This window comes from Balaenoptera physalus (assembly GCF_965194825.1).
Source record: "Balaenoptera physalus genome assembly, chromosome: X".
In the NCBI taxonomy this organism is placed as follows: Eukaryota; Metazoa; Chordata; class Mammalia; order Artiodactyla; family Balaenopteridae; genus Balaenoptera; species Balaenoptera physalus.
Window position 1 is genome coordinate 11739104 of NC_138903.1, and position 19666 is coordinate 11758769.

Below are 19666 nucleotides of genomic sequence, written 5' to 3' on the forward strand. Positions count from 1 at the left end.
TGTGTGTATACTTTGAGGGTGCTGATCTGTTGAATGGTTACAGTACTTTTCCCCTAGATTCCACTCACACATCCTTCCCACCCCTCATTTTTCCTTTCAAAGATAATGATACCCAGAAAATAGCTGGCCAGAGAATTTGGACACTGGCTCTTTTCTTTCTGGAAGTTAAAATCCTTGCCTGTGATTGGCAAAAGAATAGATAGATAGATAGATAAATAGATAGATAGATGATTGATAGATAGATAGATAGATAGATAGATAGATAGATAGATCAGTGGGACAGAAAAGAGAGCCCAGAAATAGGTCTACACAAACATAGTCAACTAGCCTTTAACACAGGCAATTCAATGGAGGAAATATAGTCTTTTCAGCAAGTGGTGCTGGAACAGTTGGACATTCATATGCACAGATATGAACCTGGACGCAGACCTTACACAAAAATTAACTGAAAACGAATCATATATCTAAATGTAAAACACAAAACTATAAAACTTCTGGAAGAAAACATAGAAAATCTTTGTGACCTGCTGTTTGGCGATGAGATATAATACCAAAAGCATGATACATGAAAGAAAAAATAGACCAGTTAGACTTTATTCAAATTTAAAAACGTCTGCTCTATGAAAGAGTGAAAAGGCAAATTACAGACTGGGAGAGGGTATTGGCGAAAGACATCCAGTAAAGGACTTGCATCAAAAATACACAAAGCACTCTGAAAACTCAACACTAAAGAGACAAGTCAGTTAAAAAATGGGCAAAGGATCTGAACAGATAGCTCTCCAAAGAAGATATACAGGTGGCAAATAAGCATATGAAAAGATGCTGCACGTTATTTGTTAGAGACATGCAAATTAAAACAAAAATGGGATAACATGGCCAAAATCCAGAACACCTTCAGCACTAAATGCTGGTAAGGATGTGGAGCAATAGGAACTGTCGCTCATTGCTAGTGGGAATACAAAATGGTACAGCCACCTGGGGAAGATAGTTTGGTGGTTTCTTTTTTTTTTTTTAATAAATTTATTTATTTTTGGCTGCATTGGGTCTTCGTTGCTGCGTGTGGGCCCTCTCTAGTTGTGGCGAGCAGGGGCCACTCTTCGTTGCGGTGCACTGGCTTCTCATTGTGGTGGCTTCTCTTGTTGTGGAGCATGGGCTCTAGGCGTGCAGGCTTCAGCAGTTGCGGCACGCAGGCTCAGTAGTTGTGGCTCTCGGGCTTAGTTGCTCCGCGGCATGTGGGATCCTCCCAGACAAGGGCTCGAACCCATGTCCGCTGCATTGGCGGGCGGATTCTTAACCACTGTGCCACCAGGGAAGCCCAGTTTGGTGGTTTCTTACAAAACTAAACATAGTCTTACCATACAATCCAGCAGTCATTGTTTTAGGTATTTACCCAAGTGACTTGAAAACTTAAGTCCACACAGACACCTACACGTGAATGTTTGTAGCAACTTCATTCGTAATTGCCAGAAATTGGGAACAACTAAGATGTTATTTGGTAGCTGAATGGATAAACAAGCTGTGGTACTTCCAGACAGGGAAATACTATTCAGCTAAGAGGAATGAGCTACCAAGCCATGCAAAGAGATAAATGAATCACAAATGTGTATTGTTAATGTAAGAAGCCTGTCTGAAAAGGCTACGTGCTATATGATTCCATATATGTGACATTCTGGAAAAGGCAAAGCTGTAGTGATAGTAAACACATCAGTGGTTGCTAGGGATTTGGAGGGAAGGGGTAGGAGGTTGAAGAGGTGAAGCACAGGATTTTTTTTAGAGTGGTGAAAGTATTCTTACAATACCTGTAATGGTATGATATAGACATTTGCCTAAAACCTGTAGAACTGTACAAAGAACAAGCCTTCATGTATGCAAATTTAGGAGGTCAGGTGATCTCAGGATGGAATGCGGACTGTGACAAAACAATCTAACTAGTAACCTCACTGCAGGGGGTGGGGAAAAATATGCTGAGCTATCTGACGTTGGAAAGAATGACGACTAAGACGAAAGGCAGAAGGAACTGTACATAGGCTGTGTATTCAAGGTGAGAGTTATTTCTCATGGGAGTGCTGGCTAACAGTTCTGAAACCGTGATACACGTATGCTGGAATTGAACAATTAAGTAAGTGGGTAGAAGATGGCGGGAGCCAGGTGTTCACTGCTGGAGTGGGAATTTACAGGTCAACAAGGGGAGGAGGCTAGGAAGATGCATATGGTAATGGCTCAGTTGGAGACACTAGTGTGAACTCACATGTAGCTTAATATAAATACAGGTGATACAGAGAGATATTTATAGGTATGTTTGTGTACACAGGTTAGTGTACATTCGTATCTCCTTGCCGTCTAGGCTGAGGGGCTGGAAGCAGTGACAGCCCAGTTGCAGTGAGCACACCTCGAGCCCAGTTGGCAGTACTAAGATTCGGTTTCTAATGCCATTCCATGATAATAGGAGCCAGGGCTCCTTGGAGCAGCGGTTGATTCCAGGAGTGGAGCAGAGACTGTACAAGATGAGCCTGGAGCCCCTTTCAGTGCAGCACCTAAGGAAGTGCTTAAGACAAAAACCCACGATGAAAGCGCTCCCAGAGGCCAAAGCTGGAACAATTGGAGCAACAAAATAAAAGAGCGGGTTTTATCAGTGAGTTGTAGAATTACACATGAATTATAATTACCAAGGTATAAAACAGGAGTCCATACTTATATAAATAAATGACTGGATAAAGGTGGAGACTAGATGTATCCTTCTTGGGTGGGAGTGTGGAGGGGAGAGAGGGGAAGTGGAACTAGTTAGGGGCCTGCGGAAAGCACTGCAGAACTGGAAAAAGGCACCAGCGTTAGAAATGCTGAGGTGGAAGAGCACACCGCCAAAGATGACCTCCTGCAGGATCTTGAAGATTTCTGCCAAACACTGACCTTTGTCCATAGAGGGAGCCAAGATCTGGCCTCAGCACGGCAGCACGAAGGGATGAGGTGAGAACAGGCTGATAGGAAAGGGTCAGAAGAAGAGGGTGGATGGGACAGAAGAGTTGCAAGGCAATGAGTATGAAAGAACAGAGTTTATATCTGCAGTAGGGGAAGTAAAAGAGAGTATATTGTATGATATCACTTATATGTGGAATCTAAAATATGACACAAATGAACCTATGTATGAAACAGACTCACAGACATAGGGAACAGACTTGTGGTTACCACGGGGGAGAGGGGATGGGAGAGGGATGGAGTGGGAGGCTGGGGTGAGCAGATGTGAGCTATTATATATGGAGTGGATAAACAACAAGGCCCTACTGTAGAGCACAGGGAACTATATTCAGTATCCTATGATAAACCATAAGGAAAACAATATTAAAAAAAGTGTATATATGTATAACTGAATCACTTTGCTGTACAGCAGAAATTAACACAACATTGTCAATCAACTATACTTCGATTTAAGAAAACAGTATATTGTAGTATGTTCAGTAGAAAAGAAAAATAAGCCCTTAACTTGGCTGATGCAGAAGTCCATTCATCTGTTCCAAGAAAGTGAAAACTTCTAAAATTTATACTCATGACTTAAAAAAAAAAAAAAAAAAAAGTTTCAGCGAATTTCCTGGCGGTCCAGTGGTTAGGACTCTGTGCTTCCACTCCCAGGGGCCTGGGTTTGATCCCTGGTTGGGGAACTAAGATCTCACAAGCTGCATGGTGTGGTCAAAAAGAAAAAATTTTTTTGAACTATTCAGAAGGGTATGAAGTGAAAGAAGAGTAGGAATTTCTGTTCATATTCTCTAATTTCACTTTCTGCTGATAACTAGAACGAAGAGTGTCTTGTTTATCCTACCAGAATTTAGTTCACAGGTGTCACAGTCTATATGTAATTAAAACATATACTCATACATGGGATCATATAGATACTGTTGTGCAATTTGCTTTCTTTATCCACCAATATATCTTTCTCTAGCCGTGTACTTGGACTAGTTATTTTTTAGAATGTATTTAATTAACCCCCGTTGATGGAGATTTTATTGTTTCATTGCTTGGTTTTTGCCATTAGAAGCATGAGGCGTGTGGTGCTACACCCTTTTGGGAAAGTATAGCTGTGTGAATTCAGAGAGGTGGAATGGCTAGGTGAAAGGGCACTTGCATTTTGAATATCCATAAACACGGACAAATTTCCCTCCCAAGTGAAAGAGCACGCCTGCTTCCCCGCTCCCTTGCTGACACTTAGGGTGCTAAGATTAAAACTTTGGTAATACGCTTATTGGGAAAATACAGTCTTTCTGTTGTAGTATTAATTTGCATTTATTTATAATTTTGTTCATGTTTATTCAACATTTTTTTCTGTGAACTTTGTCCATGTCTTGCCCTGTTTTTCTGTTTTTGTACTGATTTGTAAAAACTCTGATGTTTATGAAAATTAGTTCTCTGTCTCTGTATTATGCCAAGTAGCTGTTTCCAGTGTATCATTTGTCTTTTGACTTTGCTATTTCACGCCACATATAAGCTCTTAATTTGCATGTTTGATGAATATTTCTCCTTATTGCTTGTAGGTTTCTGTATCATGCTTGGAAATGCCTTTCCTCAGAAATTATTCTTAAAAGATACATGATGTAAAAAAGATAATGTTATAAAACCAAGATTGCATAAACAGTGATTGAGCAACAGTTGAATGAAAGAAAGTTGTGAAACGAAACTATACACGTTGTGTCTTTTAGGTTTTCTCATGCAGTTTCTGAAAGAATTGGCAGAATATCATCAGGCTAAAGAGAGTTGCAGTATGGGAACTCAGACAAGTGCAACATTTCCCGTCAAAGACTCCCTTGGTAATTATGGTCTTCCATAATTTCACTTCTTCCGTTTTCTCTTTTGAATGAAGGAGATGACCTGATGTACCGTATTATGCATTCGTTGCTTGACTGGGAGGGATGCAGGCTGCTGGCGGCAGGGGCGCTCATTTTTTCCGGGATCACTGCTGGGAGGGACCAGGAACTGCTCTCCAGGGCTGCTCCTCCCTTCATGACTGCCAAGGCTACGCTTCCCAGATCTCGTGGGGATCCAAAGGCCCACTTCCTTATCTGTTGGGTTGAACCCCTCTTGACTGGGAGGTTCTTCCCTGTGTCTCATCTAACTTTATAGCCACTAAACTGAGAAGATCTTAGATTACTTGCATTGCAGAGAACTAGAGAAGTCAGTGGGCCATCCCTTCATTTTATAAGTTGAGAAAACTGAGGTCACCAGAGGAAGAGCAACTTGGCAATGCCAAGTCTGGGTCAGAACTGATAATAGAGTCCAAGTTTTCTGGTCCGTGATCCAGAGCTTTTCTGCTGTGCAGGCTTTCTGTAATACCATCCTGCCCTTGAGTTGTGTGCTCAGGAGAGAAGGGAAACAGCTGGCTAATAGGATATGGTTAATCGATTTCTTGGCCCTTCCTTACTCTTAAACTGCACTAGTGCCTTTAACTTGTAAAAAGATAAGTTCATAACTTGTAAAGACCGTATTGTATGACTGCGCCTTTCATTTATTTAGGTGTAGGTTTTATTCCATTAGAAACATAGAACATGCTTATTCTACAGCAGTTCTGTTCAATAATATGAGCCACATGTGTAATAAATTTTCTAGTAGCCAAAGTAGAAAAGGTAAGAAGAAACAGGTGAAATTTGTGTTGGTAATATATTTTATATAACTTAGTATGTCTAAAATATTATTCCAACATGAAATCAATATGAAAAATATTGATGAGATATTTTACGTTTATTTTTTTGTACTCAGTCCTTGATATCTGGTGTGTCTTTTACACTTAGAGTACATCTCATTTTGAACTGGTCACATTCCAAGTACTCAGTATGGCTAAATGTGGCTAGTGGCCTGCATTGGACAGTCCAGAGCATTTGGAAAATCCAGAAAAGTAGATGGAAAGTTTTGTCGACCAGAGGCATACCTGCCAATATTTTAATTTGCTTCTGCCAGCCTTTTCTTCCTATGCCTGCTTTTTGGTGGTATTGGTGTTACACATGATTGAGATTGTACGCGAGGGCCAGGTTTGCAGTGTGCTATGTGGTTGGTTTCAAATCCACAGTTGGTTTGAGGGCTGCAGGTCTGCTGGAAAGAGTGCCAGAATGCGAGGCAATTATAGACCTGGCTTTAGCCCCACTGATGCCATTATAGAGTTGCTTAGCCATCTGAACATCACTTCAACTGTATGGGTGTCTGTTTCCTCTTCTGTGGAGAGGAGGAGTTGAAACACATGATCTTTGATTCATCTTAAGGTCAGTGTTTTGAAAGTGAGTCAGCTTTAACCAAAGTCCAATGAAGAGCTCTCTCCCATGGCATTTAGACACTGGAAAGAGATGCCAGTGTTTTCTGACTTGAACTGTACTTTTTTTTTTCTTTTCCCCTGACATTTTATGATGAGGATTCTCAGACATTCAGAAAAGTTGGCACAGTTTTACAGCACACACGTGTACACCTCACGTCTGCCATGAAATTTGCGTTACGCTTGCTTGACCACTTACCTGTACGTCCATTAAGCTCTCTCACGTTTCTGATGCATTACCAAGTAAATTGCAGACATCCTTGCACTTTCCCTTAAGCGCACTCTTTGTGTTTGAACAGAGCTCTGGCCTCTTGCTCACCTGCCCACGTTTCTCTAACCTCCTTTCCTGTGTTGTTTGATAGCTGAGAAGCTTCAGCTTATTGACGATGAGTTTGCAGGTGCTTACCCTCAGCATCCAAAGTTAGAATCTTTAGAAATCAAGTTAAACGAATATAAGAGAGAAATTGAACAGCAGCTACGGGCAGAAATGAGTGAAAAGGTAAGATTTATCTTGTTATTACCAAGAGTGATGTTTTCGCTTGTCTTTTAATGTCTTCGTCTTAGGTATGTGGGGAAATAACTAGAATCTTTACTAATGAATGTGATACTATACTGCTGTGCATGTTATTTCTCTTTCCAGATGATGTCATTTCTTTATGACTTTTGAATGCACCCTATAAGTACAGTGAATGAGACGAAACATAAAGACAAATTAAGACTAAATATATTTAGGCAGCATTAATGTTAAACCCGACAGTGAAGAGAGAATGTTACTGTTTCTTTAGTGTAGTTATTGGCATTTACAGTTATTTGTCATCAATTGGCAGCTGAAGTATTTGAAAGATACTGAAATAGCGAAAATTAAAACAGAAGAGAAAAGAAAGTGTGAGAAGGAATTAGCCGAGTTGCGGAACGAGTTTGAGAGAGCTTGTCAAGCAAAATCTGAAGCCCTGATTTCTCGGGAAAAGATGACCCTTAAGAGAATTCAAAAGCACCAGGAGGTAATATTCTAAAATCATTTACCGGGTGGCTGTTTCCGGGCCGTTTCCCAAGTAGGGACTGGGGTCAAGAGCGCACGTAGAAGCATGGGGCTTGGAAAGGATGTGCAGACAGCCTTCCTCTGAGATGGCTGGAGGGAAAGGAGCGGGGACGGGACCGTCCGTGCTGGGAGTGGGAGAAACTCGTACCAAAGGAGCGGCAGACTTGAGGCTTCGGGAGCAGCCGGGGGAGAGGATCCGAGGTGTGGAAGGGCCGCTTGCAGGAAAGGAAGAGCAGCCCTGGGAAGCAGACGGGGCTGCCTGAGCTATGTTGAGGGCCCAGCCGAGGTGGGCAGCCTGGAATGGCAGTAGACCAAATCCAGTGCTTACAGGCGATGGCTCTGGCGCAGCTCTCGGGACGATGTGTAGTGTCGGTGAGGGCGGAAGGATAGAGGTGCTCGGGGAGAGGAGCTTGAGAGCGCCGAATTTCTTTGCTTTTGGAAAGGCAGCCCAATTCGTGGAAGACATTGGGGTTGGGTGGGGTGGGGAAGGCAGCCCAGGAGGAGGCTAATATAGGGCAGCAGGGAGGGTGACGTGGCCGTCTGGAAGACATCGAGAAGCAGGTCTGGGGATTCCTATGGGTGGAAGAAGAAGGATGGGCCAGGAGGACAGAGTTGCAAGTGGAGGTTTCAGATCAAGACTGGAAACAAAGCGCAGCGTGCTGCCATGGGGGCAGAGGTGAGGTCCCCGGAGTGCAGGCGTCCAGGGCTGCCAGGGTCATCCATGTGGCCGTTTGATCTTGTCCCACAGGAAGGTGGCTGGACGGGAGGTGGAGAGGTCGCCAAGTGGCAGGAGGGTGTGTCGGGAGGGATTGTTGGATCCATTGCTTTGGGAAAAAGAGGTTCCTTTGCCAAGGGCATGTCTTAGACCAGGCTGGATCTGAGACCTTGTTTCCTATGGACAGCAGGAGCGTCTATCAGAAAGTTCTGTTAAAAGTAGAAGGCTTCCTCCCAGCGTCCACCCTTGCTTAGAGCTTCTCAATAAGACCCAGTTATTTCATGGTAATTGTACCCCCTCTACAAGTGTTATATAGCAGTTCTGGGAATTGGGCTCACTTAGCTATAAAATAAATGTTGGAGGCACAGGTGTTTGAGAAGCTTGGATTATGTTTATGCTAACAGCATCATCTTCAAGACAGGTGACTGACTAAGAAAGAGAAAGACAAATAGCATATGATATCACTTATATGAGGAATCTAAAATATGGCACAAATGAACCCATCTATGAAACAGAAACAAAATCAGGGACATAGAGCATAGATTGGTGGTCCCCGAGGGGGAGGGGGGAGGGGGGATGGAGTGGGAGTTTGGGATTAGCAGGTGCAAACTATTACAGAATTGGTAAACAATGGTCCTACTGTAGAGCACAGGGAACTGTATTCAATATCCCTGTGATAAACCATAATGGAAAAGAATATGGAAAAGAATATGTATTTGTATAACTGAGTCACTTTGCTGTACAGCAGAAATTAACACAGCATTGTAAATCAGCTATACGTCAATAAAATTAAAAGATAGATGACTGACTAGATGAGATCAACCAGTTAACAGACTCGAACCCTCGTTTAGTCACCTGATTCTCTGAGGGCACTAGCGAAGGTAGCCATCCTTGTGAAGAGCACCGTGCCTTGATTGCACCACCTGGAATGCCCCTCCCCTTCTCTGCCTGATACAACCGTCCAGTCCTTCAAAATCCAGCCAGAGTGTCACGTCCTCGTGACGCCTTTCCTGACCCCCACTGATGGAGTCCTTTGGGCTTTGTTCGTGCTGTCGAGTCTTGATGTACTTTGGTTGTGAAATCATCACAATATAGTGTGACTGTTGGTTTGTCTCTCTTTCCCTGACTAAACTATGAGTTTTTTAAAGGTGGGGACTGTCCTATATCTGTCCATCATTGTGTATCCAGCTCCCAGTGTGCCCTTGGACATGTGACAGGTGTTCAGGAAACCCTTGCTCAGGGAACACATACATGGAAGTGTGGCCATTCATTCGGGACATCAGGCGAGCTTGCTGACTGAGCCAGAATGACCTCTGAATTGAAACTTTGAGACAGCGATGGAAATATGGGGATTCTTTTAAGTTTTATTGCTGAATGTACATTTTGTTTCATTTTTTCTTGCTGAAGAACTTAGCGAAATTTTGTAAGTGTCTGAGAGGTTAATTCAGTAATAAAATAACGAGACAAGGGATGTTAGGAATATAGGGTAATGTGGCTTAACAGTCCTTGGGGGAGGAGGGAGTAAATTTTTGTGGAAAAAAAGGCAAAACATATACCTCACATTGGAACCTCTTGAGAGTGAAATTGTTCCTCTAAGTGTCCGTACTTTGCTTTCTGGAATTTAGGAAGCAGGGTATTAGTTCAAATCCCTTTTGTTTTCTTTAGCTCGCTTGCTAAAAATTAATACTTTCCTCTACAGAATGAAACAAAAGAAATTTATACTCAAAGGCAGCTTCTGCTAAAAGATATAGATTTGCTGAGAGACAGAGAAGCTGATCTGAAGCAAAGAATTGAAGCTTTTGAATTGTAAGTAATGTATTCATTTTGGACATTCAGAATGAATGAGATGCAAAAGAACTACTAAAAATGTCTACATAGTCTAATATTAGCTGCAAAGTAGAGTTCTTGGTTGTAAAGGTGATAGCACCTAACTTCAAAAGGCACAAGTTAAGAGAAACAGGGACGATGGTTTCACTTTTGAAATATTAGACACTGGGATGAAAGCAGGAGACACCGTCGTCAGGCTTCAGTGAGACGGGACAAATGATTTGCAGAAGCGAATAATGCTTTAAAAGATCATACGGGGGCTTCCCTGGTGGCGCAGTGGTTGAGAATCCGCCTGCCAATGCAGGGGACACGGGTTCGAGCCCTGGTCTGGGAAGATCCCACATGCCGCGGATCAACTAGGCCCGTGAGCCACAACTACTGAGCCTGCGCATCTGGAGCCTGTGCTCCGCAACAAGAGAGGCCGCGATAGCGAGAGGCCCGCGCACCGCGATGAAGAGTGGCCCCCGCTTGCCGCCAGTAGAGAAAGCCCTCGCGCAGAAACGAAGACCCAACACAGCCAAAAATAAATAAATTAAAAAAAAAAAAAAAAAAAAAAAAGATCATACGTTTCGCATTTATGTTCAGCCATTCAGATCTCAGTTTCATGTGCGTGTAGTAACTGAATTCCAGAGAGCCAGACCTGCCACACTGACCTGCTCTCCTGGCAAAAAAGAGAAACACAGTGGCCCTGAGTTGACTTGTACTGGGTGAAAGTATTTCTTGTGATGTGTGTGTGTTGCTTTTTCCAAGTGCTCACCAACGTTTCATTCTTCACTTCTTACCTGGGATTCATAGCAAGCTCAGCAGTTTTATAGTTTATGGAATAAGCCTTCTTTCCCATTTGGTATGTGCCATTAATTGGCACTCACAGATACTCCAGGAACTTTCTTTCATTAAAGGATTTGTCTTCATCTTCATTGATGTTGTTTTCTCATTTATGTAGGCTCGGTTCGTTTGATTTCTTCTCTCTGCCAACCTTACTCTCTTTTTGGCAATACCAAAGAGGTAAATTGATCATAAGAGAGAAAAGGAACACAGTTTGGGTATAGATGGTTCATGATTATGTAATCACTTATTTACCACCTCTTCCCCTCTTCCTCCTCCTCCCTTCTAAGCATAGTATGTAAGCTAAATAAATGTACTGGTTTACTGCTCCTTTGTGTACAGATGAACCAGCAGAGGGAGCTAACACACAGAGCTTTTTTTTTTAAAATATTTTATTTATTTATTTATTTATTTATGGCTGTGTTGGGTCTTCGTTTCTGTGTGAGGGCTTTCTCCAGTTGCGGCAAGTGGGGGCCATTCTTCATCGCGGTGCGCGGGCCTCTCACTATGGCGGCCTCTCTTGTTGCGGAGCACAGGCTCCAGACGCGCAGGCCCAGCAATTGTGGCTCACGGGCCCAGTCGCTCCACGGCATGTGGAATCTTCCCAGACCAGGGCTCGAACCCGTGTCCCCTGCATTGGCAGGCAGACTCCCAACCACTGCGCCACCAGGGAAGCCCCACACACAGAGCTTTTATCCTTTGCTTGGAATAGTCTGGGTTCCCTAGCACTTCTCATTATGGCTTGATCTAAGTCCCTGTGAACCCAGTTCCCTGGCTCTGGAATTGATTTTGTGCTTGATTTAAGGTCTCACCAGGAAGACCATGCCTTTCTTCGGTGTTGGGACTTTCTGACTGATCCATCGATCTTTTGCTCTCTTTTCAGTACTTACTTTTCCGTATTGAATGAGTAGACTATGAAATGCCAGAACGAATCTTCTGTCTTTAATAGCTATGGGCTAGTCAATTAAATCTCAGTTAGAAACAATATTATAGAAGAAACAAGCACTTAAGTGCACTAGCTGAAGTTTGTTTTGTAGCTTTGTAACTAAAAACATCATTCTTTCACCCCTGAATTGATTATGGCTACTTAGCACTTATGACCTTTTTTTTTTTTTTAAGTGTGAACCATCTCCTGTGAGAAACCACTTTGGTTTTGGCACTTTCCCACTCCCGCCAGCCAGGTGCCACCGTAGAGCTCCGTTTGCTAGTTCAGATCCATCATCACTAGGTCAGCCCATAAAAGAGGTGGGAGGCCTCTGGCTCTTTGCATCTACTCCCCACAGCGTGACGGTCACGTAACAGTTTGAGTCTGTGGAGCTAAAAACACACGGTATCTTCTCCGCCTAAATTCTTCACTTCAAGTATTACAGTTTTCTGATTTGCCGTATCTGTTTTTGCTAATTTCAGGGCCCAGAGGCTACAAGAAGAAGAAAACAAAATCATGACTGACGGGCTTAGGAGGCGGGAGCTGAATATAAAGAGTATTGAGGAGGCCTATGACCTAAAGCTCAAGAACGAACTCCTAAGGTAATTGTTTGGCGTCTTTAACAAAAAGTATCATGTTTGAATTAAGTTGATGGAAACACAGCAACACTAATGAAGTAGATAAGACTAATATTTTATGGCAAAATCCAGTATTTAAAAAAAATATGTGTTTTCATTGACCAGTCAAGCCTTTCCCATGAGTATTTGAGTTAAGATGGTTTTAAAAAGATACAGTACAAAAAAAAAAAAAAAAAAGATATAGTACAGAGAATGGCATCCTCTGTTCACTCTTGTCTCTCCTCTAGTATTTATTGAGGGCCTGTGATTTGTTTGAATTTCTTAGGGCACCTTGTAACTTGCTGAAAAGCTATAAAATGGGAATTATAGTCACTTTTATCTTTTCTTCTACCCCACTCATACTGCCATTAAGATGGGGATGTCTAATGATTTATGAATTATTCTGCTTATTGGTTATAGTATTTGTCGATCTGTATTCCTTCAAGATTCTGCAAAGCCAGAATCAAAAGAAAGAAACTAGAATTAACTATATAAAGCAAAAAATGATATAGGAAAAGGAAAATACGGACAACTCTGATACTATGGCTTTCCTCTAGTCTGGGTTTTGCTGTGTTCTGGTGAATAGTATCTTAGTGCAGAGCCATTAAGCCCATATACGGTAACTTTTCTCTCCAGTGCTCAGTGTAACGTCTGGCACAAAATAAGTGTTCAGTTAATTGTTTATTGAGTCAGTGAATTCATTGCAGAGAGATGACTCAACTCAGCAGCTCTGGGTATTTCTTAATCATCGGCCTCTCTTCACTACTTTGTCCATAATTTGGCATTGATAGCCCATTACTTAGTACCTTCAAAGGGTTTTTGAGGTTATTCTTTAAAATAATTCTAATAAAAAATATAGCAGTTTTCCGTGTATCAGTTTTGACATGATACAGACTTCATCCACATATTTTATGTCCGCTCCTATAATACAGCAGTAAGCTCTGAAGAATCTGTAGTTGTTAAACTTCTAGGAATAAATGAATAACAGTGTGTATGTTAGCTTGACATAGCCATGGAGTCGGGAACTGTTAGGTATTGATGTCTGTGTCTGGCCGTGGGTGTCCTCATTATGACTTTGGCAATTGTTGGGGTTTGGAGGATATTCACCACAGGAGTGCTTCTTTCCTTTCTCTCATCTCTGAACCAGAAAGTCAGCTGGTAATAGCTCGTGTAGATAGTAAAATTCCATGAAAACGTGCCTTTTGGTATCGCCAATCCGTATATAATTCTGTTGGCAGTGGCTCTCAGTACTGTGCTCAGTTCCTGAGGGGAAAAGTTCTTACCCTGCTTGGGGGTAGGGAGGCAGGATAGGTGGATTGGAAGTGACTGACTTGTTATCCTTTGGGATTTAGAGTCTGTTGTGTACAGTGTAAAAGTAACTAAATTTACTTCCTTGGGTCAGCGGACACCAACTGAGAAACAGTGCCGTCTGTAACCTCGATAACACGACCCTGTATTTTGTGCTTGAGTTTACAGGATTGCAGCAGGATTTTACTGGACCTTTTATAGCCAGGATTCGAATCCCTGGCCTTAGTACTGAGTGACCTTGAAGTTCATGCGTTGTCCTGTTCAGTGCCCTTCGGTGCCCTGGTGCCATAGATAAGCTCAGGCACTGATAGCAGTCTGTCTAGGGAGGTGACCAGGAACTCATTTTCCATCCTTCTGATTCTCAGGTATCAACTTGAACTGAAGGAGGACTGCGTCGCTAGAACTAATAGATTGATTGAAGATAAGAGGAAGAATAAAGGTGACCCTTGGGGGGGAAAAAGCTGTACTTCTCAGTTTCGATGCAGGTTATCAGCTTCCTAAGTTGGGTCTGTTCTGTAATCCAAAAAATATGTACCTTCCACTTCATTGTTACTATAAACTGACACATTTTTTGTCCTTTTAATTTTACAAAATGAAAAAAAAATCACCGTCTTTCACTATGTTTTTGCAAACCTTCATGTTTAACCTTTTGTATATTCTCAAAGATCAGTAATTTATCGGTAGAATTTTATTCAACTTTGTTTCAATATATTTTGATGAATAAATCTGTGATGGCAGGAAGGCGGCAGCAACTTATTGCCATCGGTTAATATTACTCTAAGCCACGAGAGATTTCACTTTTTACTTAGGGAAAATTTTAACTTCTCTGTCCTCTGTGACCTGGTTTCTTATTTCTCTTCTAATATATATTTATGCTTCATGATATTTAAACTTGACATATAACCTCCTAAACTCTTATATGTATTACCCCAAGACTAGGAAAGTTGGGTAGTTTTTCGATCTTTCAGACATTTTACATTTCAGTATATTTTTAGGAACCAACCTGTGACAAGGACTTTTGGTGGGCATTTCGAATGGATTCTTGGGCGTGAACCAGGGCTGGGTACTTGATACCCATCAGAAGGTCACCCAGTGTGTGTGGCTGCTCCTTTGCAACTATCTTGCTGAGACTAATACCTCTTGAGGAATTAGTACCGTCCTGTAGTCAGCATGTGATTTTTTTTGATGATATATCTATAGAGACTTGTGTTAGATGAAGTGAAAATGACAAAATAATAACTACAAATAGCTACAGTCTTACAGAGCAGTCTTTGTCTTTAAGGAAGTTCAGAGCCATCGGCATAAGGGCCCCGCACTCTGTGCAGATGGTGTAACTGGTGACTTGTGTAGCAGGAGGTTCACCACATGTATGACCATTACAACCGACTTCCCATCACGTATTGAGTAATGGGGCTTACTTACTTGCTCGCTGACTTTTTTTTTTGACCCAAATATCTGCTATTTTACGTGTGTGTGTGTGTGTGTGTGTGTGTGTGTGTGTGTGTGTGTGTGTGTGTGTGTGTTTTAGTGTGCCACACAGCTTGCGGGATCTTAGTTTCCCGACCAAGGATCAAACCCGCACCCTCGGCAGTAAAAACGCGGAGTCCTAACCTCTGGGCTGCCAGGGAATTCCCTCTGCTATTTTAGATGATGAAATAATGGTCATTAGGTCTGACATAGTGGCTATAAGTGATTAAATGATTTTTGTGCTCACTGGGAAAACTTTATGATGTTTAGTTAGTTGGCTCTGTCTTTCAGAAAAAGCTATACATTTCCAAGAGGAGATTGCGACTCTTAATTTTAAAAAGGAAGAACTGGATCGTTCTGTAAATCGTGTGAAAGAACTTGAGGTAATTGTTAAGCCTATTGGTTTTTTTGAAATAGTTGTTAGACAACACAGGAAATTTTAGCTTCAGTCATACATAATTTATCTCGAGTTATCATCTTGGTATGTTTGGACTGTTTATTATATGACTCAGAGGGTGACGGCTGAACTTAATTCAGTAGTTCCTTATTTCAATCTTAGTCTCCTAGAGAAGCATAGAAAGAGCATGTCCTTTGGGGCCCAGAGTCGTCCTTGAATCCTTTGTGTCTCCCTCACTGCTTGTGTGCCTCTGGGCAAGATCTGTGACCTCAGATCCCTTCTCCGTAAACTCTGGGATATTGCCCACATCCCATGGTTGTTGAGGGACTTCAGTGAGCTGGTTTACTGCGCCTGGCCCATAGCAGGTGGCTGGTGTAGACCAGTATCTACTCAGCCTCTTCTCCCTTCCCCTCAGCAGCAGGTGAAAATTCTTATCACTACATCAGGATCTCACAGATTAAAGCAAAATGAGCGGCATTTTTCACATGATACTGTTACTTTTTTACGGTCCAATTGTGTGCTTGCTATCCAAAGGACAGGACTGGACCTTCAGGAACTTAAAATACGTTCTGTATATAAAATTTATTTTTCCAACTGTGATGACTTGTTTGAGAACTTTATAGGCTCGTGTCTCCAAACATGAGATATATTAGACTAAGAAAAGGAAAGCACCTCACAGCATGTTATTGGTATCTATCTTACCTTTTCATATTAAAAAATAGACACATTATTAACTCTGTGATGGCTTTTGGGTCCTTAGTTGCATCTGGAAAATGGGGTGATAATCTGAAGGACTTGCTTTGTAGGACAGGGTTCTGCATAAATCGAGTTGGATGAGCTTGCCCCATCCCCAGCTCCAGGGCAGAAGTCGTAGTTAGGGCTGTCTAGTGGAAGAGAACCACACTTCAGTCAAGTGACCGTAATTAAATTATGCTGCCCAGCTGAGAGCAGCCTGCCAGCATTTACCTATGCAGTCCTGTAAAGTCACTGTTCAAATACAAGTTTTCCTTTTCCAATTCCAGCTTCAGTTGGAGTCTGTCAAAGCTCAGTGTTTGGCATTAACAAAGCAAAACCACGTGCTGAGCAAGAAGGTTAAAGAGATGAGCAACTATTCACTACTGAAAGAAGGGAAGCTGGAGCTTGAGGTGCAAAATAAACTACTTAAACAACAACTGGAAGACATGAAAAGTGAAAACTTGAATCTCCTAAACCGTAAGTCTTTTTTTTTTTTTTTCTGATTTGCCTGTTTTTGTAATTCATGTTAGGTTCATATTAGGAAACTGCTCTAAGGGAGGCTACAATTGGGAAGATTTTATAAAGTTAAGATTCTCAGATTGAAATTCCTTTCTTTTTGCTTGCTATTCCATAATTCGTAGTGTAAGAAGAAACATTTTTTTTAATTTAATTTTTATTTTATATTAGAGTATAGTTGATGTACAATGTTGTGTTAGTTTCAGCTATACAGCAAAGGGATTCAGTTGTACATATACACATATCCATTCTTTTTCAGATTCTTTTCCCATATAGGTTATTACAGATCATTGAGTAGAGTTCCCTATGCCATACAGTGTGTCCTTGTTGATTATCTATTTTATATATGGTAGTGTGCATATGTTAATCCCAAACTCCTAATTTTATCCCTCCCCCCACCTTTCCCCTTTCATAAGTTTGTTTTCAAACTCTGTGAGTCTGTTTCTGTTTTGTAAATAAGTTCATTTGTATCATTTTTTTTAGATTCCGCATATAAGTGACATCATAAGATATTTGTCTTTTTCTGTCTGACTTATTTTACTTACTTATGATATTCCCTAGTTGCATCCATGTTGTTGCAAATGGCATTATATTGTTGTTTTTTATGGCTGAGTAATATTCCATTGTATATATGTAACACATCTTCTTTATCCATTCCTCTGTTGATGGACATTTCAGTCGCTTCCATGTCCTGGCTATTGTAAATAGTGCTGCAGTGAACATTGAGGTGCATATATCTTTTCGAACTATGGTTTTCTCTGGATATATGCCCAGGAGTGTGGTTGCTAGATCATATGGTAGTTCTATTTTTAGTTTTTTAAGGAACGTCCACACTCTTCTCCATAGTGGTTGAACCAATTTACATTCCCACCAGCAGTGTAGGAGGGTTCCCTTTTCTCCACACACTCTCCAGCATTTATTGTTTATAGACAGTTTTTTTAAAGGAATTTTTTTTAACTTATTTATTTTATTTTTGGCTGAGTTAGGCCTTTGTTGCTCCACGTGGGCTTTCTGTAGTTGCAGAGAGTGGGGGCTACTCTTCGTTGTGGTGCACAGGCTTCTCATTGCAGTGGCTTCTCTTGTTGCGGATCATGGCCTCTAGGTGTGCGGGCTTCAGTAGTTGTGGCTTGCAGGTTCTAGAGCACAGGCTCAGTAGTTGTGGCGCATGGGGGCTTAGTTGCTCCGCAGCATGTGGGATCTTCCTGGACCAGGGCTCGAACCCGTGTCCCCTGCATTGGCAGGCGGATTCTTAACCACCGTGCTACCAGGGAAGCCCTGTTTATAGACATTTTGATGATGGCCATTCTGACTGGTGTGAGGTGATATCTCATTGTAGTTTTGATTTGCATTTCTCTAAAAACTAGCAAACCTGAGCATCTTTTCATGTGCCTGTTGGCCATCTGTATGTCTTTGGAGAAGTGTCTATTTAAATATTCTGCCCATTTTTTGATTGGGTTGTTTGAGCTGCATGAGCTGTTTGTATATTTTGGAGATTAATCCCTTGTCGGTTGCTTCATTGGCAAATGTTTTCTCCCATTCTGTGGGTTGTCTTTTCATTTTGTTTATGGTTTCCTTTGCTGTGCAAAAGCTTTTAAGTTTAATTAGGTCCCATTTGTTTTTTTAATTTTTAAAATTTTCATTACTGTAGGAGGTGGATCTAAAAAGATACTACTGCAATTTATGTCAGAGTGTTCTGCCTATGTTTTCCTCTAAGAGTTTTATAATATCTGGCCTTACATTTAGGTCTTTAATCCATTTTATTTTTGTGTATGGTGTTAGAGAATGTTCTAATCTCATTCATTTACATGTAACTGTCCACTTTTCCCAGCACCAGTTGGTGAAGAGACTGTCTTTTCTCCATTGTATATTCTTGCTCCTTTGTTGTAGATTAATTGACCATAGGGGCGTGGGTTTATTTCTGGGCTTTCCTGTTCATTGAACTATATTTCTGTTTTTGTGCCAGTACCATACTGTTTTGATTATTGTAGTTTTGTAGTATAGTCTGAAGTCAGGGAGTCTGAGTGCTCCAGTTCCGTTTTTCTTTTTCTTTTTTTTTTAACTTTTTAAATTTAATTAATTTATTTATTTGGCTGCATTGGGTGCAGTGAGCGGGCTTTCTCTAGTTGTGGTGAGTGGGGGCTACTCTTTGTTGTGGTGCGTAGGTGTCTCATCGCGGTGGCTTCTCTTGTTGCGGAGCACAGACTTTAGGCACGGAGGCTTCAGTAGTTGTGGCTCGTGGGCTCTAGAGCGCAGGCTCAGTAGTTGTGGCACATGGGCTTAGTTGCACCGCGACATGTGGGATTTTCCTGGAGCAGGGCTCGAACCTGTGTCCCCTGCATTGGTAGGTGGATTCTTAACCACTGTGCCACCAGGGAAGTCCCTCCAGTTGCGTTTTTCTTTCTCATGCTTGCTTTGGCTTTTCAGGGTCTTTTATGTTTCTGTACAAATTAAAAGTTTTTTTCTTCTAGTCGTGTGAAAAATGCCATTGGTAATTTGTTAGGGATTGCATTGAATCTGTAGATTTCCTTGGGTAGTATAGTCATTTTGACAATATTGATTCTTCTAATCCAAAAACATGGTATATCTTTCCATCTGTTTGTGTCATCTTAAGTTTCTTTTTATCAGCATCTTATAGTTTTCAGAGTACAGGTCTTTTGCCTCCTTAGGTAGGTTTATTCCTAGGTATTTTATTTTTTTGATGTAATGGTAAATGGGATTGTTTCCTTAATTTCTCTTTCTGATCTTTCATTGTTAGTGTATAGGGATGCAAGAGATTTCTGTGTATTAATTTTGTACCCTGCACCTTTACTGAATTCATGGATGAGCTCTAGTAAGTTTTCTGGTAGCATCTTAAGGATTTTCTACGTATAGTATCATGTCATCTGCAAACAGTGACAGTTTTACTTCTTTTCTGGTTTGGATTCCTTTTATATCTTTTTCTTCTCTGATAGTTTTGGAAGTCCTATCCACAGCAATGTTGTATAAAAGTGGTGAGAGTGCACATCCTTGTCT

The 19666-nt window shown here is 41.4% G+C and overlaps 1 protein-coding gene across 6 annotated transcripts in view; it reads left to right on the plus strand.

The window, feature by feature from the left end:
* Nucleotides 1-19666, plus strand: part of OFD1 (OFD1 centriole and centriolar satellite protein) — a 61903-nt gene that overhangs the window by 10156 nt on the left and 32081 nt on the right. For 5 of the 6 annotated variants that reach the window (XM_082446974.1, XM_082446970.1, XM_082446971.1 and 2 more), the window contains 8 exons: nt 4686-4793; nt 6646-6782; nt 7111-7284; nt 9737-9843; nt 12097-12216; nt 13905-13978; nt 15298-15389; nt 16426-16615. In XM_082446974.1, coding sequence (XP_082303100.1) covers nt 4686-4793; nt 6646-6782; nt 7111-7284; nt 9737-9843; nt 12097-12216; nt 13905-13978; nt 15298-15389; nt 16426-16615 — 1002 coding nt within the window. The remainder of the gene's footprint in view (nt 1-4685; nt 4794-6645; nt 6783-7110; nt 7285-9736; nt 9844-12096; nt 12217-13904; nt 13979-15297; nt 15390-16425; nt 16616-19666) is intronic. The other variant, XM_082446973.1, reaches the window with a different exon arrangement.